The sequence below is a fragment of the Cyclopterus lumpus genome, chromosome 7 (assembly GCF_009769545.1).
Source record: "Cyclopterus lumpus isolate fCycLum1 chromosome 7, fCycLum1.pri, whole genome shotgun sequence".
NCBI lineage: Eukaryota > Metazoa > Chordata > Actinopteri > Perciformes > Cyclopteridae > Cyclopterus > Cyclopterus lumpus.
Window position 1 is genome coordinate 21,867,143 of NC_046972.1, and position 22,333 is coordinate 21,889,475.

The 22,333-nt window shown below is 45.3% G+C and overlaps 1 protein-coding gene across 1 annotated transcript; it reads right to left on the reverse strand.

Annotated features, from left to right (window-relative positions):
- Window positions 1-14,953: 14,953 nt before the first annotated feature.
- On the reverse strand, window positions 14,954-21,950 carry LOC117733985 (protein Wnt-7a). Its single transcript, XM_034537991.1, has 4 exons — window positions 21,810-21,950; window positions 20,956-21,182; window positions 18,081-18,352; window positions 14,954-15,584 (listed from the first exon to the last, which is right to left on the reverse strand). Exons 1-4 carry the CDS (start codon window positions 21,878-21,880, stop codon window positions 15,102-15,104), a joined length of 1,053 nt encoding a protein of 350 aa, XP_034393882.1. The 5' UTR covers window positions 21,881-21,950; the 3' UTR covers window positions 14,954-15,101.
- Between the last annotated feature and the right edge of the window lie 383 nt (window positions 21,951-22,333).

Genomic DNA, 22,333 nt, shown 5'->3' on the forward strand with positions numbered 1-22,333 from the left:
TCAGCTGCGTTTATGGAAGGAGCCTGGAGTGCATTGGAGACGCGGCGTCTCCTTTGAATCCGAACTGGGGGGGGGGGGGTTGGATCAGACCTGCAGCTATACGGTTGAGCTAAGCAGCGCTGATCAAACAGCTGCCTATATGAAAAGGACTGCCATATCCTCTCAGCACCCCCAGGGGGGGGGGGGATGAATACAGCTTTTCCTGGCTTCCCTCTCACAGGCACCCTCTTGGGTTGGAAGACATTTTTTCATAATTACATTTAATTCTATGTTGTGTCCCCACAGTGCCACTATTAAGGTTAAGGCTATAAGCCGAGGAAGCTTTTCAACCTTTGTCATCGTGGGCTTTTGCTCGTTTAGAGGTAGGAGCATTGATCTGAAAAGCGCAAGCACCGTATCCCTGTTATTTTAAAAATATTCCCATTTTTCCCATGAACACGGTGCGATTTTAATTGATACGTGTCTGCGATATTACGAAACCCACCTTCTATTCTGGCATAGTTTAGGTAGTTGATGAATCCGATGGCGCTGGTAGATGGATCTTAGGTATGAGTCTTAAATGAAGGGAGGGTAATCCCAATTGGATAACCCTTAGTCATTGTTTCATTAAGGTAGTCTTTCATTATTTCTTTCTTCTCCCCCCGCGTGCGAAGGCTCATTAAAAAGCCGTGACAGTGCCGGGAAGGCTGCGTGCCTCCTCTATCTCACACAAGAGGATCTGTTGAACTGTGAATGTTTTGGTTAGAGCTGAGTTCACCACAAAGGGGGTCCGTGTGAAGTGTCTCTGATATCATTCGTGGGCATCTTCTTGGTGGGTCAGGACTGTTTTGTTGTCGTTGTTGTTGTTGTTGTTGTTGTTGTTGTTACGGACATAAAATCGCACAGAAAAAAACAGACAGCTGGCAGCCGGTTGGAGAAGTTGGTGAAAGTGCACCGATACTCTCGTGCCTCCACTTGCATCCCCCCCCCCCCCCCCCCCCCCCCCATGCACCCACACAAACACACAACAACAAAAAAGAATCTGCATTTAGCGAGATTAGCCTCAAATCTTCACAGATAATATGGGGTAATTTATAACGATAAAATGACAGCGAGTTTAAAAAACCGTCCTCTAATTTCATACCTATGTACAGGTGCGAGTAAACGAGGACCCCTTTTTATTTGCACATTTCAGGCGCATCGTCGGTCTGCAATCTGCAAATCATTTGTATGTTGTCCCATAAAAATATCCATTCTTACAGGACGAAGTGTGCCATGATAGCGTTTTAAAGATACAGTCGTGTGGGAGCCCCCAGTAGGTGCCATTTGTCTTCTTTTTTTTTTTTTGTTGCTGTACTCCGAAAAACATGTTTGGTGCAGGTTAAGGCCCCAAGGCGAGCCCCGAGTAAATGTGCATTCCTTTCTGCCTGATTTAAAAGAGAAGTCTCATCTATTTTTTTTTTTTTTTATGCACTTAGTTGATCAGAGATGAACAAGGAGGCATTCCTCGATCAAAATCGTGACTATAAAAAAGGAAAAAAAAAGGTATAACTCACGCGACCAGTCTGGGAAAACGTGCCTTTAATGCCGATTCCTTGAAGTTTAAAAAAAAAAAAAATGCTCAAGGGAAAGTATGAAAAGTAGTGTTGAGAGATGGAAGATAAGAGCTGATTTCAGATGCGTTTTTTTTTTTTTTTTTTAAGAACCAGAACATTCCTTTGGCAACAAATAAAGCTATGTTTTATATCTTACGGGCGGGACATGTTTGCATATACAGAATATTGTGCCGCAACTACAAAAGTTTCCTGGCGCCAAAAAAAACGTTTCACATCTTCTTTTTCCTGCTGCCTGGTTTTGAAGCGCGTACGAGGCAACACAACAAAAAAACACACACACACACACACACGCGCGCGCGCATGCCGAGACTCATGCACAAGCACAGGTATGCACACAGAGGGCAGCTCTGAGCCAACAATCCAGTGGCGATGAAGCCCTGCACCGGTGGTGCCAGAGTCTGCAGATGCATATCTGCTAAGAACCCTGAAAACAGCTGATTGTACTGTGAATTCAAATGCTGAACATTGTAATTGACCGGACAACAGACAGGAATGTTTTGTTTCTTTTCTTTCTTAGAGTTAGCTAGAGAGGCTCATTTTCATCTGCTTTCACATGTAAGGGTTGTTGACTAAGATCTGTCTGGAGTTCCAAGCTCCTCGACCATCACTACGCATATTAAAGTCTTGAAAGTGGGAGTTATTGCTTATTGTAGAGCATTAAAACACATTGATGCAAGACAACACATATAATCTGGGTCCCTCACTGAAGATAAGGAGAGTACAAGCAGCGTTTTACACCTGCAGGCGCGTCATTGTCCACCTTCTCCGGGTCAGGGGACTGACAGCTTCTGCAATGTTGAAGACAGACTTAAAATATTCTTACGTTGTCATAATTACTCTTTCACTTCTACACTGCGAGCTGTCGGCTTTTGCTTCAAATCTTTACCTTTTTTTTTGCTGCTGCTGTATCAGTTTAATATTCCGGATTTATTCCTTCACATGCACACTGAAGACCCTTTCGTCCGCTTCTCTCTGAAATCGTATATTTCCTCGGCGAGTGTAGTTAGTGACAGTGTGGGCTCCATGACAGCTCATCTGAGTAGCACAGTATTCAAAAAACTGCTGCTGTAAAAAGACTCGTTCCCTGCAGGTGGTGCAAATTACAACAGCAATTAAACACTTTTTTTTTTATTTCCTGGAGTTTAGCAGTCACCGTGAAGTTGACCCTAGGAGGCCCCGGGTGAGGTGACTGTGCATGTCGAGAAAACAGGCCGGTGCATAGCCCCCCTCTCTGTAAAACCATAAACTCCTTTCAACATGTTTTTCTATGCGAATTAAGCAAACAAGATGTAACGTGTTAATTAATGAGCTTTTAAAAAGGGGGGATGATTGCCTTTGGACAGAGCCAGGCCTGCCGTCTTGGGACAAGAAGACAAAAGAATTAAAAAGATGACGCAGTCTTGTTTACTTTTGCTCGCTGCTGATCTCCCTTTGTGACATTTGTTTGGTGATACCCGACCGTCCCTTAAAATTGTTCTATTTCTTACGTAAAGCTCGTGGCCCGGTGGCTAAATTAATGTTCCGTGTGCAACGCTGAGACAAAAACATGCATGTGCATTTTCTTTCATAACGCAAAAACCTTTTCCCACAATGCACGGCCGTCTGGAGCTTCCTCCTTACGTGAATATATTCGTACCTGCAGGGCTGTGTTTTCAGTGTTTTTTTCGCTCTAATATGGGCTCCCTGAATGGGTTATCTCCAGACTTGTTCTCACAGGACCTTGATGACAAAAAAAAAAAAAAAATGATTTCAAAAGATGCGTGATGAGAATGCAGATCTTTGTGGTCGTCTGAAACAACTGCGCGTGTTGTGATTTATCCAAAAGAACCCTAATCAACACTTCAAAGACGGTTTAAATGTGGCAATGGAACACACACGAGATGGCAGGACAGCTGGGTCTTCTGTACTCCCCCCCACCCCCTCCCCCCCCCCCACACACCCTGGGGGGGTCCTGAGGCAAGCGTGCTCCCCAGACCACACCCAGTCCCGTTCCTTTCCACATCAGTTCGCTTATGCAAACAACAACAAAAGTAACCTCATGGCTCTCAGACTTTAAGATGTAAGATCTTGCTTCATAATATTATTATTTAGTGCTCTCTGCTTCGGTTTGTCACCTGGAGGGTCTTGTCTTATCTTGTTTTGTGTCTCATGTTTTATATATATATATATATTCATTGGTTTCCTGGTTTATCTTGTAGGTTCACTCCTCATGTGCCGTGTTTCATTTTACTTCCTGTCTCTGTGAATTTGCCCTCCTCTCTGATTATCCACACCTGACCTCAATTACAATTTTTTCGTTTATGCACGTGGTTTTACCTGTTTTCCCCGGCCGCATTGCGTTTGCTTTCCAGCCGTTTTAGGGTACGTTTTGGGGGATTGCTCTTGCACTGATCACCTGTGTGTGACCACTTGCCTCGTACCTGTTCAACCCAGAACCGTGACCTCAAATCTTCTGTAGACCACTGAATTAGTATAGAAAACCCAAAGTAAGATAAAAAAAAATGTCCAATGTTGTATGGAAAACACGTCATAAACATCACTTATACGTCGACATAAGTCCACACTTTGGAACACGACCACTGGTTTCAAACACCTGGGTGAAAGTCCTGTGTTGGTTTGACCCCGACGACCTCCCCTGCCAACCTGCTGGGTTATGGTTTTCTTTTGTTTATATACTACGTCGGGGTTCAGATCGTAGTTACCGCAGACTACAGGTCGCCTTGCTTCGTGTTGAGCGTTAATTAAGAAAACGTGAGCTCGCTAACACCCACGAACTAAGGTGGCGAAAAAACATCGTAAACACGTTTTCGACGTCGACGCTGTGGAAGTCTGTAGACGCTCCGTCTTGTTTCGCCGCATTCCTTCCCGTGAATATCGTTTGGCGTCCTCGGGGAAAGAATGAACACCATTCGTCCGCACTAATCTATTCGTGGTCGGAAAAAAAAAAGCGTCGGAGGCGTGGCTTCACACCTGACATCTCATCAGCTGGCGAGGCTCTCGCAAACCCCGACCGGCGATGGAATGCGTGCCCGAGCAATGGAGTTGTATAATGACGAAGAGTTTGAAGCTCGCCTCGGAAAAAAAGAAACGACGTCGCCCGAGTAACGAGCTGGCTTTCAAGTGTTTTTGTTATTTCAAAAGGCTTCTTTTTTCTTTTTTTTCTCCTTCGAGGTGCACTCGTCATACGGTTGCGGACTGTGCTGTGGCACGTTGATGCTTAGAGGAAACCGTGGAGAGGGATTTGTTATTGGCATCCTCCAAAAAAATTGAGAAACACACACACACACACACACACACACACACACACACGCACACCCACACACACCCAGAAACCAAAAATAGTTTCAGCTATGACGTTGGAACATAATGGAAGGTTAGCTTCTGATTCATGGCCACCTGGCCTGGTCAAATCCCACTATAGGTGTGTCTTGTGGTCCAGTTATTGTAGATTTATTGGTTTAATTAACTACTCTAAACACCTCCGGGGATTGTAAATGCCTTTTTAATCTGTTTGATGATCTCACCTTTGCTCGACTTTGATTTACTGAAAACAATCCCTGTGCTTTTCATGGTCTTCAATCAGACCCTTTTTTTAAATGAAGATGATCCAGATTTATGGCAAAATGAAGGCAATAACTGAAGTACCTTAAACTAGCATTCTTTCCAATGGCCACTAGGGGGCGACTCCTCTGGTTACAAAAAGAAGTCTATGAGAAAACTACTCTACTTCTCACTTGATTTAGAGTAAATGTTGTAATCATGAGTTTATTATCTCTAGTTTCAAGTCTTCAATACAGCGTGATGTTCATTTAGTAAATTATGACCAATTTAGAAGGAAAATGGACCATAAAGCAGAGTATGCTTTAGGATGGGTGGTGATTGACGGGTCGCTACCACAGTGTTAACCCTTTCCACAGTGTGTTTTCAGGTCATGAAACTTAAGTGTGTGACCACTTACCTGGTACCTAAAAGCTTCTGTAGACCACTGAATTAGTATAGAAAACCCAAAGTAGGACTGACTCCAGATCAAAAAAAGACTCTGAAATGTCCAATTTTGTATGGAAAACACATCATAAACATCACTTATACTTTTCAGGTCATGAAACTTAATTGTAAAAAACAAAAATGTAAATGTCAGCCCACAAACCGACGGGTGACGTCACGGTGACGACAGGTATTCCTTAAACACACCTGCATGTCCATTGGTACATTGGTACATAATTCAACTAGTAAGTGAAGAATAAAGTTTATTTTCAAAGTTGTCTGTCTCTTCGTGGTCATCAGGTCGGCGCGTCGACGGTTTTCTTCACCTGTAGTTTTGACGTTAAATCCTTGTGCTCTTGGGTGTTAATGCAGGAGGATTAACCTGCCACCATGGCAGCTCCTTTTTTTATTTTTTATTTTTTTTGCACGTGAAATGAGGCTTGCAGTACAGCTATTGGCACGGGACTCTGGAGGAATGCGCATGCTCTTCTTTTTATTTGAATGCATAAATTTCAGGAAGTCCAAACATTGGCCCCCCCCCTGAAGGATTCTCAGAAAGCGCGTTGCCAAACGTAAAAAAGAAAAAAAAAGGCCAGCACTCAGTCAACCCCACTCATCCGTGCCGGGGATGATACCTCTCTCAGTGTGGCCCTCTCCAATGGAATTACTGTCATAGTTGGCATGATGACTCTCTTCAGGTGATAAAAGAGGTGTTGATACAGAAGCATCTGGCGGGGCCTCTGAGCTCCAGACAGATTCTATCAAACCTCACGCACCATCTGTTGGGGGCTGTAGATCAGTTCGCTGATATTGTGATTTGCAATTAGCTTGTTTTTCGTGCGCAAAATATTGATTTTCTTTTTTTGTCCACGCATTTGCGTATTAATCATAAATTCACCCCCGGGGGAGGAGGGTTCGCGGACTCACCCCGAGCCGTCTTCATTCAGCTCCTCCGCGGCTCCTGAATGTGTTGCCCAAGGCTTGCTTGATTGATCACCAGGATTTAGGGAGGAATCTCGCGCAATTTCACACAAATCACAAAAGACTTTGAGAATAAACCACGGGGATGCTCGTTGCCAGTGGCATTTAGAGTTTTTACACAGGTAGAAACTGCAACGGTACGGCCGTTCATTGTCGTCATGTTGACAGATATGTTAATAGAAATTTGACTGATGATATAGAGATATATATATAATTTGTTTATATATATATATATTTTAATATATATATTTTATATCTATATATCTATATATATTAATATATATATTTGTCATATATTTTATTTTAATATATTTATTTTAATTGAATTATTTATTTATATATATGTATATATATACATATATATAAAAAGAAAGAAATATATATATTTTTTTTAATTTTATTTAATTGTAATATATTTATTTTAATTAATTTTGTTATTTAAATATATATGTGTATATATATTTTATATATATGTATTTGATATATATTTATATATACATTTTACATATATACTTATATATTTTATATATGTATATGTGTGTATATATATATATATTTCTTTTTATTATTTATATATATATAAATAAATAAATATAAATAATTAAATATATATATATATATATATATATATATTTTATTTTTTTTAATTTTATTTTTTTAAAGCATGCAAAGACACTACTTCAGTCTCTGATGTGGCCAAAACCCCCCGGAGGGACCAAAGCCATTTTTCATGTAATTACAGAAAACCTGCCCGACTGGCTTTGAGGCAGCTCGTGAAAAGGAGGGGCCGAGTCTTTTCTTGCATTGTACATCTAACCAGTTACTATTAGCAAATGGCAATTTCACTCATTTCGCTTTCAGTCGTGGGTGTAATCACGCCGGGTCGTCTCAGAGTTCGTGCACAGAAGGCGTGTCGCAGTGAAACCGGCCGGTCGAGCAGCGCAAGAGGGAAATGTGCCCTGACACTTCTCTTTAATATAAAGCGGGATTCACGCTCTAAAATGTGTTCTTTTGTGAGGGATGGAGTCGAAACTGTTGATCGTGGACTTCTTGAGTCGTTTTTTTTGTTGATTTCCCCCCCCCCCCCAAGCTCAGCGTTCCCTCGTCTTTTACCCCACACGTGTCCTCAGTTCCGGGCCTTCAGCCTCGCATGTGTTTCACGACGCAGAAATGTTTTCCATCGCCGAAACACACAAATACATCATCGTGTGACCCGACGCTGACAACTACAGTCTGCTGCAGAGAGGGACAGTGGCAGAAAGGAATCTCCCCCCCCCCCAGGACAGATCCGTACAGACTCGGTGAACTGACGCTGTCTTCGGGGGCTGTGCGGGGCAAACTGGAGGAGGCCGCTCTGAAGTAATGTTTGTCTTCGGCGAACCCGTCACACTCTGACTCTGTCTTCCTTTTTTCTTTTCTTTTTTTTCTATTGGCGACCTGCTGGTTGACTCTCACGGCTCTCATGTCATCGTTTAGCATCGTAGCAGTGCTAGTTAGTGACTAGCTAGCAGCTAAAGCGGGCTTTCGAGTAATTATAATATAAATCCACCCACGTCATTATTAGATGCTCAGAGAAAATGCTCAAGAGAGACAAATACGGGACCTTTAACCCGGAGACTTGCATTATGAAGTGTTGTTTTTAATGTTTTCTGCACTTATGTTGCGTTGTTTACATGTTTACACAAGTCCAACAATGGTGTTTTTCTCCCTAAACTCAACTAAGTGGTTTTGAAACAAAAAGTTTCCCCACATTTTTTATTATTATAAAGTGTCAGAATGTGACGAGTTGGGATGAGAACATGTTGAAAAGTCCCAGATATTTCCCTCAGGTGTTGGCAGCGAGGAACATGAACGCTGAGGATTTTTTCTCCGTTTCTGCTGAACGTGAACTCAAAGCAGCTGTAATTACTTTATTAAAAAACGTGATAATATGTTGTATTTACAGCTCGTTTCCACTCCGAGTGGCCAGAAAATAAAGTTTACTGTGTGCATTTGGCCATTCTGCCATTTCATACATCATCGTACACACAAACATAATAGATTGGCAGCATAATACCCATATGAGGGCCTACGTTTACATCTAAGTCTAATGTAACGTTTCCTTTTCAGCCACTGGAGTAAAACTCAGTTATTTTTAAGGATCGCACGCTTTCGAAGGAACCGGCTTCCGCTGTACGTGAGTTTCCGTCTCAGCAGACCGGCACTGTGTGGGGTTTTTTTGGGGGGGGGTTTTCCGGCCTGCTCGTCACCGTCACCAGACACCTCTCCTTTTTGAGGAGCGGTGATTTATGATGGAAGGGGATCGCTGTGGTATCCGTGCCGACTTGACAATGCTTCGGCTGCCTTTTCTTTTGTCCCCCCCCCTCCGTCCGTGGAGTCCCAGGTTTGACGTGGGATCACCGTCCAGATCGTGGTTGCAACCGGCCAACCGGAGGCCATGTATACTCCTGTTCTATGGGTTCTTTCTTTTTCTTTCTTCTTTTGGGCTGCCGATAGAGCAAAGAATCTAAAGACTTCCTGCCAGGAGCCCATTAAAGGTGTTTTGTCACTGTCTGGCACAGTATCGGGAGTCACTCCCCATCGGGCTTTTCATTCTGCATTTCACCAAGAAGAGAGGAGACACTCGCTAATGGATGGCCGGATGAAAAAGAAACAAAAAACATTTCCATCGCCTGTGCTCTGTATTGTTAAGACAACAACGGCAATACAATAACCATAAATCAACGTGTACTGTAGGTATAAAGCCCTCCCGTAAAATCATTAAGAGGGGAGTGAAAGTGAAGCTTTCTCTACCCCTCCATCGCTCTCTTTCTCTCTCCCGTTTCCCCTTTTGTTCTCTTCTTTATCTCATTACCATCACTGAAGCTGACCTCCGGAGCAGCGCGGTCCAGCTGGGTTCCCCCGGCCTACAGACAAACCTCTGACCCCGCGCTGAACCAGGAGGATCATCTACCACTGTCACGGGCCTCATCTAGCACTGTCACCGGCTCCGGCTCCCGAGGTCACTCCGGTGCCACATTACTTGTTTTTCAATTCGGCATCCTTTTTCTTTTTTTTCTTTTTTAACGTGGATTAGGAACTCGATATCGATCGTGCGTGCGTGTGCGTCGCACGGGGAGCGACCGAACGGGAGGGGTCGGTGGGTGGAAAACTGTGTTCAGAGGAATGACCTCAGATACCACACGTCACACGTCTCTGCCTTTTTTGTTTACAGGCAACACCGGCTATTTATTTACAGGGAGCCGAGCTTTATTCAAGTGGTTATTACAGTTCACGACAATCGCGTACGCAAATTAACCGCGTCGTGTCCCCAAAGGCCACTTTGTGTACACGTGCGCACACATCGTAATTGTGCAGGGGGGGGGGGGGAACATATTTCTGTTGCGTGCATATGGGATATCAAACAAAAGATAACATGACAAAAAAAGGTCTTCAAAAACACTTTTTTTTGTCACGGGCCTTGTGGGATACATATCAAAAGAAGTGCTTTTCAGGTATCTCTTTACCGCTTTTTGGGTGGAAGGTGAGGGTGTTTTCCATCTCTTGGCAAAGCATGAGTGGAGCGAGGCAGAAGATTAATAGCTCTGACCACATGGTTTAGTTATTTTAAACTGGCAGCAGCAGCAGCATCAGCTCAAATTGGTTTCGTAGCTTTTCCTGCAATGATACATTTTTAGGAGCGTGTCCGGACAGGTTCGGGGAGATGCTAGAGGAGAGAATTCATTGCAACTCCCTCTTGAGCCGTTCAGCCCGAGAGAGAGAGAGAGAGAGAGAGAGAGAGAAAGACGGGAGCTTGGAAACCGATGACGCCATCCAGAATGTTTACGCGCTTGTGCACCATTTTTCCCTTCTTTTTGTTAATTGATGTGCCCGACGCACGCAGACGGCAACTTCTTTTGTCAGATTTCATTCTGCCATCGTCTCGCTTAAAAGTTGCGTCTTGAGGGTAAAAAGATTTTTTTTTCTAAACCAATAAGAAACAACCAAACGTAGAGGAGGTGAGGGCTGGAAGAAGATCAGTGAGTCTTACGGGGTTGTAGTGAGTTTGGTGTTTTTGTTCAAAACATCCCGTGTCAGGACGCCCCGAGACGCCGGAGGATTACTGTAAGCTTGGCTCAGGTGACGTCTTCTGGATGGTGGAGGGGTGGGAGGGGTGGGGGGGGGGGGGGGATAGGTATGAGGGCCCTCCATAGCCCGGTTCCAAACCACTCCAAAAGCAAGGGGGGAAAAGTATCGTATGGGGCGCTCAGATCATTTGGAGATACGACGCCCACACATCCTCAAAGGCCACTGAAAGTTCTCATTACCCCGTTCCTCAGACGCATGATTGCATATTTCGAAAGTTTTCAAAGCGGGCCGGTATGTTCGCTCAAATCGTCGCAAAGGCCCCCCCCCCCCCCCACCCCCCAAAAGGGCTGACCCCGCCTTACCCTAATGCCGCTGACAATACCTCGGGAGCCTTTTGACCACTGTGTTTACCTGTAATGTCAGATTAGAGCGTAGGAAGTCAGATAGACGGCCCTCCGCGTCGTGGGTACCTCTCCCTGGTGGGGAGTGGATATTGTCTCCTATCTCCGGCTCCCATCGCCAGAGTCTCAAACGGCACTCTCTTGTTAAGAGAGTGTGCATGAATGAGCTCCGCGGCCCCCGCTGCAGTATCTCTGGAATCGCATAAAGACAACCTTGTGCTCTGCAATTTACTGTGCAGGAGCTCAGGTGCTTGTGCGTGTCTCAACCAGAAGGGGAAAAAAAAAAAAAAAAAAAAAGTATGACTGACATAATCATGTGTCAGAAGATTTATGGTCCGAGAGAGCGAAGGAGGGGAGAGAGAGAGGAGAGAAGGGAACACACACAAAAAAAAACAACCCGGAGAGCTCGTTCCTCCTTCAAATGATTGTCTTTAGCGCTGTCCACTTGTTGGAGTGAAACGTTGGGAACTGTTGAGACGGAGTGACACACGCACACACACACGCACACACGCACGCGCACAGAGCCTTGCGTTAATGAAGGCCTTGTGAAATGTACGGTTTAAGAAGTCGTTTCCTTCTTCTTTGGTGGTGCAGTGTGGAACAGAGCCGGATCCCATCGCCGTGTGTACGCCGCACGTTTTTTTTTTTAATGCTCTGGAATCATTTCACACGTCGTTTCTTTCCGCATCATCGAGTTCAATTTCTAGATGTAAATCTGATTTATCCCCCCCCCCCCCTCCTCCTCCCACCACCCCCACCCCGAGGTGCAGTCGAGGCCGATCTAATGATAAAAAAATAAATAAAAAAAAACGGAATGCAGGATGGATCTTGCGTAAATATGTGTGTGTTTTTTTTAGTTTTTTTTTTTTTTTTAAAGACTCATCGCTGGCGTTGACGCTAATTGCCGGGCTGGAGCGCGCCGCCGGGCCGCCCCGATTGTAACGGGTCACGGGAGCAGATAAGGAAGCTGTGGCGGCCCTCCAGTAATAACACAGGGAGCGAGCCAGACTACCAACCATAAATCTACTGCTACCACCAATTTCCAACCACTGCAGGTGACGGGGGAGTGTGTGTGTGTGTGTGTGTGTGTGTATGTGTGTGTGTGTTCTTATAAACAAAACTCCAAAGGTGTAACGCAACCCCACTTCACAGCAACATGGATATTACCCCCCCTGAAAACATTTTGGCATGGGCCCGGTCCTGTTTATGGAGAAACACGACTAAGAGTATAATTAGCGTTGCAGTGATCCTGACGGGGTGTCTGACACGATATCAAAGAAAGGTGGTGCTTTGTGGTGCTCGTGACTCAACGGGGGGGGGGGGGCTCTTGTGTGCTGGTGGTTTTGCACCTGACTGGGGGGGGGGACACTGCAGGTGGATTACCTGGCTGGAATAGAAGCTAAATATTAGCACCCGAGGTTTAACGGTGTAAGTCCTCATTAGTGGAATCTTTTAAGGACCCCCCCCCCCCCCCCCCCCCCCTTTTTTTTTTTTAAAGTCGTCACGCAGAAGTTAGATTACCTCCAGTGGGAAGTAAATAAGTGACGTGTACACAAAAGGGCTCTGAGAGTGTGAATGTTTTGTTGGTGAGATAATGCGATGTGCCCACACACACACACACTGAACACACACACACACACACACACAACAAACACACACACACACACACACACAAAACCCTAGTTTAGGTTTTAACCAGAGGCCCTTTTTTTGGAGCAGCTGCCTATTCTTATGCGTGAGTCTTTTGTATCAATATTATGAAAAGCCGAAAGCCTCCGTTATCATCCTCCTTCACGCCCTTTTCTTTTCTATTCATTATCGCTGCAAGTGACACGCGAGACGGCAAATCTACTGTAAATGAAACCTGAAATCTCTGTTGTTGTTTTTTAACTGTGGGAATCAAAGAGAATAAGAAAAAAAAGGACCACGTGAGAATGTTCTAAAAAAAAAAAAAGGCACACAGGTGAACACTTTGTCAATCCCAGGAGATTATTGGAAGCAGGCTTTCTCCGGGGGGGGGGGGGGGGGGGCCTGGCCCCCGATGAGGCTGGAATCCGTAAACGACCGTGTGGGCTTTAGCGTCGTTAACATTTCTTTCCCTGACACGTCGGGTCGGCCTCTCTTGGAAGACGGCCCCTTGCATTTTCTCGGCCGCGTTGGGAGTTGTTGTAGCAACTAGCCCCCCCCCTCCCCCCCCCCCCCCCCCCCCCCCCCCCCCCCCCCCCCCCCCCCCCCCCCCCCCGGGAGTGAATGAAGCAGATGTGCGAGTCATCTATCACCCCCCCCCCCCCCCCACCCTGCCCGACCTGAGCAAGTCATCTCCGTGACAGTCTTCACCGGCCGGTCTCATCAATTACCCCCCCGGTACCCTACCATTAGGGCACAAACACTTCTTCTCCTCCGACACGTTCAACTGCTTCCCAGTCGGCGAGACGGGCCCTCAATTAAGCCTGAATAACTTTCCCCTCCTCAAAGGACCCCCCCCCCCCCCCCCCCCCCCCCCCCCTCTCTCTCTCTCTCTCTCGCTCTCGCTCTCTCTCTCTGATTCATCTCCGTGGTGACAATATGACATTGTCCGATGACGATGATGATGTTAGCTGTAGCATAATAGATTGGCAGCATAATAAAGATTTACATTTATGCCCGTTTGAAAGGGTTAAAGGTTAATTGATTCTCATCGAGTGAGCAATTAAGGGAGATTTACAGGCTCAATAACTCCACCCCTCGACTGTTTTTGACGGCAAGAAAAGGTTAACGTCGATATCCTTTTTGCTTCAATTTTCAATCATTTTGCCATTTTTATAAAATTTTTTTTTTTTTACAGCACATCCCAAGTGTTTTTATTCCTCTCAAGACTCTCCGGAGGTCTCTTTTCTTTATGGCGTCGCATTTGTTGCATGAATGAGGAAACAATAATGTGAACCACGTCTCAGCTGGTGTTATTCTGCTCCTGTATTCCATCAGTAAACACAGATGTTTGAACACACACACACACACACATGAACAGTTTCTGGGGGGGGGGGAAGGGGGGGCAACTTGCACATATCAGCTTTTCTTTTTTTTTTATCACATAGATTTAAAAAAAAAAAAACAGGTCTCAGAACTTGACATTGAATATGCAAAAAGATATAAATAAGACATTCATATAAAAATAGGCTTTTACAAAATATACTCTATGAACCAATATTTACCAAAAGTGGAAAAATGTGCCTGTTTTAGTTTTTTAAAATTTATTATCAGTGGATAAGTCCCGCTTGGCTCGGGCAACGGCGACCTTTTGACCTCAACAAGTGGGATTCTCCAGACTAGCAGCGAACAGAGGGGAAGACTAAACTCACGAGGGTCAGGAGGTCAACATAAGCGGCCTGCAGCGGTTTCATCTGGAGCAACATTATTCTAAAAAAAAACCACATTATTATTATTATTCCAGGTAAATTCATTCAAATCCAGTGTGTTAACAAGAGTGTGGACAGGTTGTCTTTTTTTTTTTTTTAATATAGCATTTTTTAATAAACTAAAAACCCAACATTTAGTTATCCATAATGGACAAAATCAGTAGTTATTTTTTTTTTTCATAGAATAAATTAATATTAATTATTTTCATTCTCTACATACAGTATGTTAAATATTCCAAATGGCTGTCGGGGGCTCATTTACACAGCAGAGCGTCCACCATCACTCTCAAAGTCCATTTCCTAAATGTCCACATAGCTTACTTTTCTTTAGGCACCCGATTCCCACGTGCCAGGGTACGGTTTCCCCTTAAAACGGCGTTTTAATCACACGCTTTCTTTTTATCTCCGACACCGGTTCGAGGAGAAGGAGGGGGGGTGGGGGGGGGGGGGGGGGGGGGCAAGGAGCGCAAAAGAATCACGACCCCCCCCCCCCCCCCCCTCCCCCCTACGCGTCTTCAGCTTCCTCAGCTGGCACAGTACTTCCTCCTCGTGTGTAGCGAGCGCAGCCGTCATGTAAAAAGAGTTCAACAGTTCCAGTTTGTCCGCAAACACACACACACACAAGACAATAACTCCCACACACACACACACACACACACACCGTCCAATAAATACTCTCATTTGCACGTGTACACCTCTGTCCTCTCGCTGCAGGTGTTGCACTTGACGTAGCAGCACCACAGGAACTTGCAGTTGCACTGCCAGACGCGGGAGTACTGGTGCGTGTTGTACCCGCGGCCGCAGCACATCAGGTCGCAGCCGCTGATGTGCTGCATCATCGTCTTGTTGCACAAGCGGCCCTGCGTGCCCAGGCTGCCCGTCACCGCGTCGGCCTCGCAGTAGTTGGGCGACCTGTCCGTGTACACCAGGTCCGTGTCCATGGGCTTGCGGTAGGAGTACGGCTTCTTGATCTTGAGGAATTTAGGGCGCTTGTTGCGGCTGGCTTTGATGGGCTCCACGTGCACGGCGTGGGCGTATTTCTCCTTGAGGATGTAGCCCAGCTGGCGGAACTTGGGGAGTGTAGTCCAGCAGGTTTTGGTGGTGCAGGAGCCCGAGACGCCGTGACACTTGCATTCCAGTCGCATGCTCTTCTCCAGGACCTAGATAACAGAAAAACAACGTATCAAAATAAGAGCGATACAGACAGACTCTGGTGATGGAGTAATATCAGCCGGACTGGATTATAAAAAACAATTACTATAATAAGGATTTTTACCTGCTAAATGAATTGCTTTCCATTTATTTTTCTAAATTAAACAAGTATTCTGAACCCCCGGTGGAATTCAAACTGTCAATTCCTATTTCAACTTCTGCACCTCGAGACAAATGTGGAACTTAATAATAATAATAATAATAATAATAATAATAATAATAATGTACACTTTATTTATCCCACAGTGGGGAAAGTTTTCTCTGCATTTGACCCTTCCTTAGTCAGCAACTGGGGGTTCAGTGCCTTGCTCAAGGACACTTCGAGATGCAACTATGTGAGTGAGAGCGGGGATCGAACCTGCTACCTTGCGGTTGCGGGACGACCCCCCCTCCTGTGATCTACAGCCGACCCCTAAACAACAACGTGACTGACAATTACGCCGCGGTTGGAGATAAAAACATGTGATACCGTACACACAGAAGCCAAAAATAACGTCTCAGATGTCAGTCTTTTTTTTGTGTGTGTGTGGTTACCACACACACACACACACACACACACAACACACACACACACATGTCAAGAGTGACTGCACAAGGCGCCGAGTGACGAGGATTACCGCTAAAGCCTGCGCTGCTGACAATGAGAAGTGCCATTGACTGAAACTGGAATTCCCTTTAGCAACAAGGTCAATTCCAATTTCCTTTCAGCTGAAATGCTCGTCGTCGTCGTCGTCGTCGTCGTTGTGCGCGCGACGCGCGACGTTTACGAGTAAACTGTGTAAAATACGGACGGTGTGAACAAGCGGCAAAGAGAAACCAGCGTTTCCCTCGAGCCGCTCGGCTTCAACTCGTCAGTAGTTCCCGTGACCGACACTTGTGACGGCCTTTGTGCGGCCGCCGTCGACCCCGGTGTCACCGCTGGTGATTAGCATAAACGGAGGAGGAGGAGGAGGAGTGGGGGTGTTGTACGATCAAAAACAGAGAGGCCTTTTTTTTTTATTCGCCGAAAAGAAGAAGTAGCCAAGTCTGCCCCCCCCCCCCCCCCCCCCCCCACACACACACACACACACTCCCCCCACTGGGAGGCAATTTAGCCGTCCAGATAAGCCAATTTGGATTCATGCTCCCGAGACGCATGTGGGAAAAATGGTCTTTTCAGCCGGCGTTGGGATGGACGAGTTGGTTGTGTGAATCAGGCTATTTGGCACAGTGAGCCACAGAGAGAGAGGGGTGTGTGTGTGTGTGTGTGTGTGTGTGTGTGTAAACTTGGGCAACGCTGCTTCTCTATTCTCCACTTACTCCAACCTGACTTTGACTGTTTGGCACATTATTCCTCTCGACCTCTAGACTTCCTGGAGTCTCTTTGTCAGCCCGCAGTGCTCTGCAGCCGTGCATGCAGAAAAGACCTTGTTGTTGTTGTTGTTGTTGTTGTTGTTGTCTCTCGTTTTCGCGAGGCCAATTGCAAAGGTATAATGGAATAGACGTGTCACTTTATGAAGATCCGATGCACTACACAGCAACAGAGTCCCTCAGTGATGATGGAACCCCCCCCCCCGCGGTGCATGTACAGGCACATTGCATCCGATTGTATAGGTGGGGGGTTGCCACGGTAACCGTGTACCCAGCTGATGCTGTTTTTTTTGGGGGGGGTGGGGGGCAGTGTGGATCTGTTTTCCAGTGCAGAGATCTGGGTTGTAATCAAACCCGACCACTTAGTCCGCTCTTCCCTTATAAAAGCAGCCTTTTATTCCGCTGCTTGTTCGCTGCCCAGATCTTCTGGCGCTAGAGCGCCGTCACGATATCCGGTGATCACCGCGCGATTCTCGTGGCCAAGAGGATTCGCAATGCGGATTTTTAATCACGATATATCTCGGGCACAATTTTAGCGCCCATCAGTCAAATTCATCTTTAACTTTAGTTGACGTTGGCGTTTCGACTCTGCAGGAGACGGAGAGAGTTTGCGACCGGTACTGTACGAGAAGTGAGACTGGAAAAGGGGACTGGACATGATTTCACTGGCCCCTGGTACATTTACATGATATTATCATATGTTTATTATTAATATATCAATATTTCCTTTATTTTTTATATCTCTGTTGCACACAGATACATTGCAACACCCGTAACCAACACCACATCGTGGCAAAAGACAGTTCAGGCCTAAACTAGTTTAGTTTTTAATCTTTGCTTAGATTCTTTGTGCCTTGACGGGAACCAAAAATAATATATATTTCTATATATATATATATACATATTTATATATTAATATATATGTATATATTATATATATATATATATATAAATCATATATATATTTAAATATATTAATATATATATATATATTAATATATATATACATGTATATATTATAAATAATAAATAAATAAATGATAAAGCCGCAGTGCCGGCCAAAGAGACATGTAACCCTGCTGCTCGTCACTTACCTTGCGTCCCACCTCGTTATTGTGGATGTTCATGAGCGTCCTGGCATTCTGTTTGACCTCCCGGGCGTCGATGAAGACTTTGGAGAAGCCGAGGCCGTAGCTGATGTCGGCCGAGCAGCCGCCCCACTTCCAGCCCTGGTCTTTGCTATAGAAGCCCTGCTTTTCCTTATCGCAGCTGCAGTCGCTCAGGTTGCCCTGCGTGCAGGCCGCCGTGATGGCGTGGGCCACCCCTGCTGCGATGATGGCGTAGGTGAACGCAGCCTCCTTGCTACCTAGCGGAGCAGAGAGGGAGGGGGGACAAAAGAGGGGATGAATAACATGTTGCAGGAGAGTTTTTTTTTTCTTTTTTTTTTTAAAATGGAGAATGTCACGGTGGTGTTTCTCCTCCAGTTTAAGGGAAATGCAATAAGTACGTAAGATTACTTATTAACGGTGTGTGTGCTTGTATCGCGGTCGGGGCTGACGTATTCACTCAAGGGCTGCAGTGTTTGGAAACCTGACCTGGAAACTGTCCTGCCCGTGAACCAAAATGGCCGCCGGGCGGTACAGTCAACAAAGCGCAGCATGAATAAAGAGGGCTGGCGACAAGGAAGGGCTATCGATCCGCTCCTGAAACTGTGCCCGTTCTGTGCAAACTCATAAGGCCCCGACATCAGGATCTTCATCCTGCCTGTTATCTCCCACCAAGTCCAGCTCGCAAATCATTTACACGCGCACAGGGAAATATCTGCAAATGACTAAAAGGCTAATCTGACAGGACTCATGCAGCAAAGAGCTCCGGTCCAAGAAGAAGCATTCAGAGCTTCATACAACAATCTAATCCAATGTGAAAACATCCGATAATGTTATATTCATATTCACGATCAACAAGTAGCATATTCTGATGTTCATGGTTATAACATCCAGCATTACTTCATAATCTCCTCGTGTCTTTGTTCAAAACAAACAAACAAACATATCTACACTGTGCTCTCCTCCTGCCACCCGGCTCACTGTGCAGAGCTGCCATGTTTTTGATAAACATCTTAGATGTGTGTGTGTGTGTGTGTGTGTGTGTGTGTGTGTGTGTGTGTGCCCTTATCCATTGAGAAGAAGAAAAAAACTAAAAAAAAACTTCATATTGAGGCATCAATTATATGGACGTTTTTATAGCCGCGATGGGCTCCGAGCCAAAAAAGAAGGTGTGTCTGTCAGTTCTGACTGCACCGTTGTTAATTTTTCCCCTGCAGTGCCGAGTGCATGAGTTCACCGCACAAGGGATGGTACGAATTCTTCCTCACCTTGTAATGAGGAGGTGGAACATCTTAAAACGAGAGTGGACGAAGAAAAAAAACAGAAAAGAAGAAGAAGAATCCGAACGCCCCGGTTGAGCTGAACTCGATGTGCCAGTTCGCTGTTCTTCTGCCATGTTTGTTTCCCCTTTCATCCCTCTCCCCACCCCCCTGTACATGCACCTAACCTCCTACGGCTTAGTGTAACTACAAAGTTCCACTGCAGTCGAGGCCTAAAATGGCTCAGAGCTGATGCACCTTGCATCGTTGCCCCCCCCCCCCCCCTCCTCCCCCGTGAGGATTATAGTCAGTTCACGGGGTCGCGCCTCCTTCGCTTTTAAGAACAATTGCGAGCTCGCTCCGCTCCCGGGCATCAACAATGGCTTTCATTTTTTTTAAAACACTTGGCCTTCCACGCTAATCTGATGAGTGAAACCAATCTATTCGGTACGGCTGTCCGCGCGCCACAGGACTTCAACTCCAGTGTTGGAAGCACACACCGGGACTCCTCGATGAGCTCCACAACTCATTCATAAAGGAACAGATTGTCAAAAGAGAGATAATCCTTTCTCCCTCTCAAACAGCCGGTCCAAGCTACGGACCATTGTGTTTGGATTCTTTGTTTACCATAGTTCTGACAGAACATATCAAATATGTTAAAACGATTTCAATCTAAGTGTTGTTTTTTTTTTGCGAGGCGTCTTCTGTGGTTATCAAGCTCCACTGTTGCCATAAAGAAATATCATTACAGTCGGTGTTCCTGTTATCGATATCTTTGATCCACTTCGCAGTTCATAGACGAGCCACAAAACTTCAGCATCCCCTAAAGTTCATCCGCTCTTTCGTCTCAGCAGCATGGAGCACCGATTTGAACTAATTTGTTTCTCTAATTTATTACGTCCATGGGTCTGGCTTCCCTCTGCCTCGCTGTAACTTATACCCGTGGTAAGATCTAAGTCCTCGCAGCGAGAGCCCACAGCACCCATCACCGGGCGGGATAAAGAGTGAAAATGTGCCTCCGGAGACTCCGCCGGGCTTGAAAAGAAAAGGCTGCCAACATTCACTGGAGCTTTGTTACCGTGCTGGCTGCAGAGAGCTTTTATAGAAAAAGCCCCACTCAATGAAGAGTCTGGAGCAAAAGGCCTGATGTAAATGACACTGACTCCTTGTGCTGTGGATGCAATAATTCACTGCAGATGATCATTTAATGTGCACAATAAGCTGGTGTTGACCGGAGATTAAAAAGCATCCGCTATTAGATTTTATTTTTTATTTTTGTAAGACGTGGGAAAGGATGCATGTCAATGCCATTAAAAACTTTTTTTTTTTCCATGTAGTCATAATTTTAAATTCACAGATTTTTTTTGCCTAAATCTTGGATTTTCTTTGCGAATAGTAATTGGGTTTTTTTTTTTTAGGAAAAAAATCACAACAGAGCCAGAGATGGAGACATGTGTGCGCATTTTACGCACAATGCGCACACATTACGCACGGAAGTGCAAGGTGTTGGATATATTGTGCTAACTACCGGGAGGAGGGCGGGGGGGGGGGGGGGGGGGGGGGGGTTAGGGTAAATGAACAAACGTTAACAGACAGCAACATACCCACTTTCAACTCTTTGCCGAAGACCGTCCTCTCCCCGAGCGCAGAGCAGTTCCAGCGGCCGTTTTTGAACTGAAACTGACACTCGTTGATGCCCATTTGGGCTCCCTCTCCGATGACGATAATGGCATCGGGGCGACTCTGGCAGATAATCCGCTGTCTGGGGGCCAAACCGGGGATCTTGTTACAGATTATGCTCGCACCTAGGGCCACCACCGACGAGAAGCCACTGTGAATGGAAGATGGATACGACTGAGAACAACTTCTTTAACCCCCTCATTCTTAGATTGTTATCTTAAATTGATTTTAATCCCTACAGTGTTTACATAACCTTTTTTTTTTTTTTTTTTTTTTTTAAATATCCGTTTCCACTGTTTAGTTTATTAAATACCAGCCGAGATTGTCATAATCCAACATGAAATGTGTGGAAAATGGATTTCTCTATAGTATAATGTACATGAAGTAATTATGTGTAATAATGAGTAAATTATCAACAACATTTTTAGTTTCACCTTAGAAGAGATATTGGAAGAACACATCTAATTATTTAAGTGAAATAAAGTTGTAGACACTTTTAATTAGCGTCATTTAAAGCTATAATGATGGACATGTCATTAATGGTAATAATGAAGAGTTGCCACGAGTCTAACTGAGATACATAATGTTTCATTAGTCGATTATAAAAAAAATTTAAAAAATCACCTGCCTGCTTTTAAACAAATATGGAACACATAAAAGATAAAAGTCTCTCTGCTAAAAGTCTCCCCTTTTTTTGCGTGCGCGCGTGTGCGTGCGCGTGTGTGTTTGAGAATCACCGACAACAAACCAGTGTGGAGGCAAACAAGCCGCAGCTCACCCGATTTTCAAATAAACAATCCCCAGACAAAGTAGAGCTCTTAGCATCCAGCGTCGTGTTCTCCGACTCATTGCGGCCGCGCGCTCAGTTTCATGCAACGATCTGCAGAGCGGAGGAAGAACTCGCGTGTTCTCCGGTGGATCACAGGTAACTCCAGAGGGACTCCAAAAGGACGAAAGGCATTTTAAAAAAAAACAGAGAGAGAGGGGAAAAAAACAACTTCTTCTTTTTTCTTTTTTTTTTTACAAATTGCCGGTTATGTTATGATCCAAAGTCCCTGTACGTGGCCCCGTTCCGCTGGGCCTCCTTGTCATGGCGAGGGTGTCACAGGTAACCCTTCGGGGTGAGCAAGTGCGGTTCCGTCTTTCTCACAGTTCCTCTGCTACCCGCAGGTCTGGGCTATATATCTGGCTCATCTATCTGGGGCGTGTTCACAGGAGACATGAGGCCCTGCTGAAGAATCCCGCCAGGGCTGAGTCTCAACACACACACACACACACACACACACACTGGAGAGAGACACA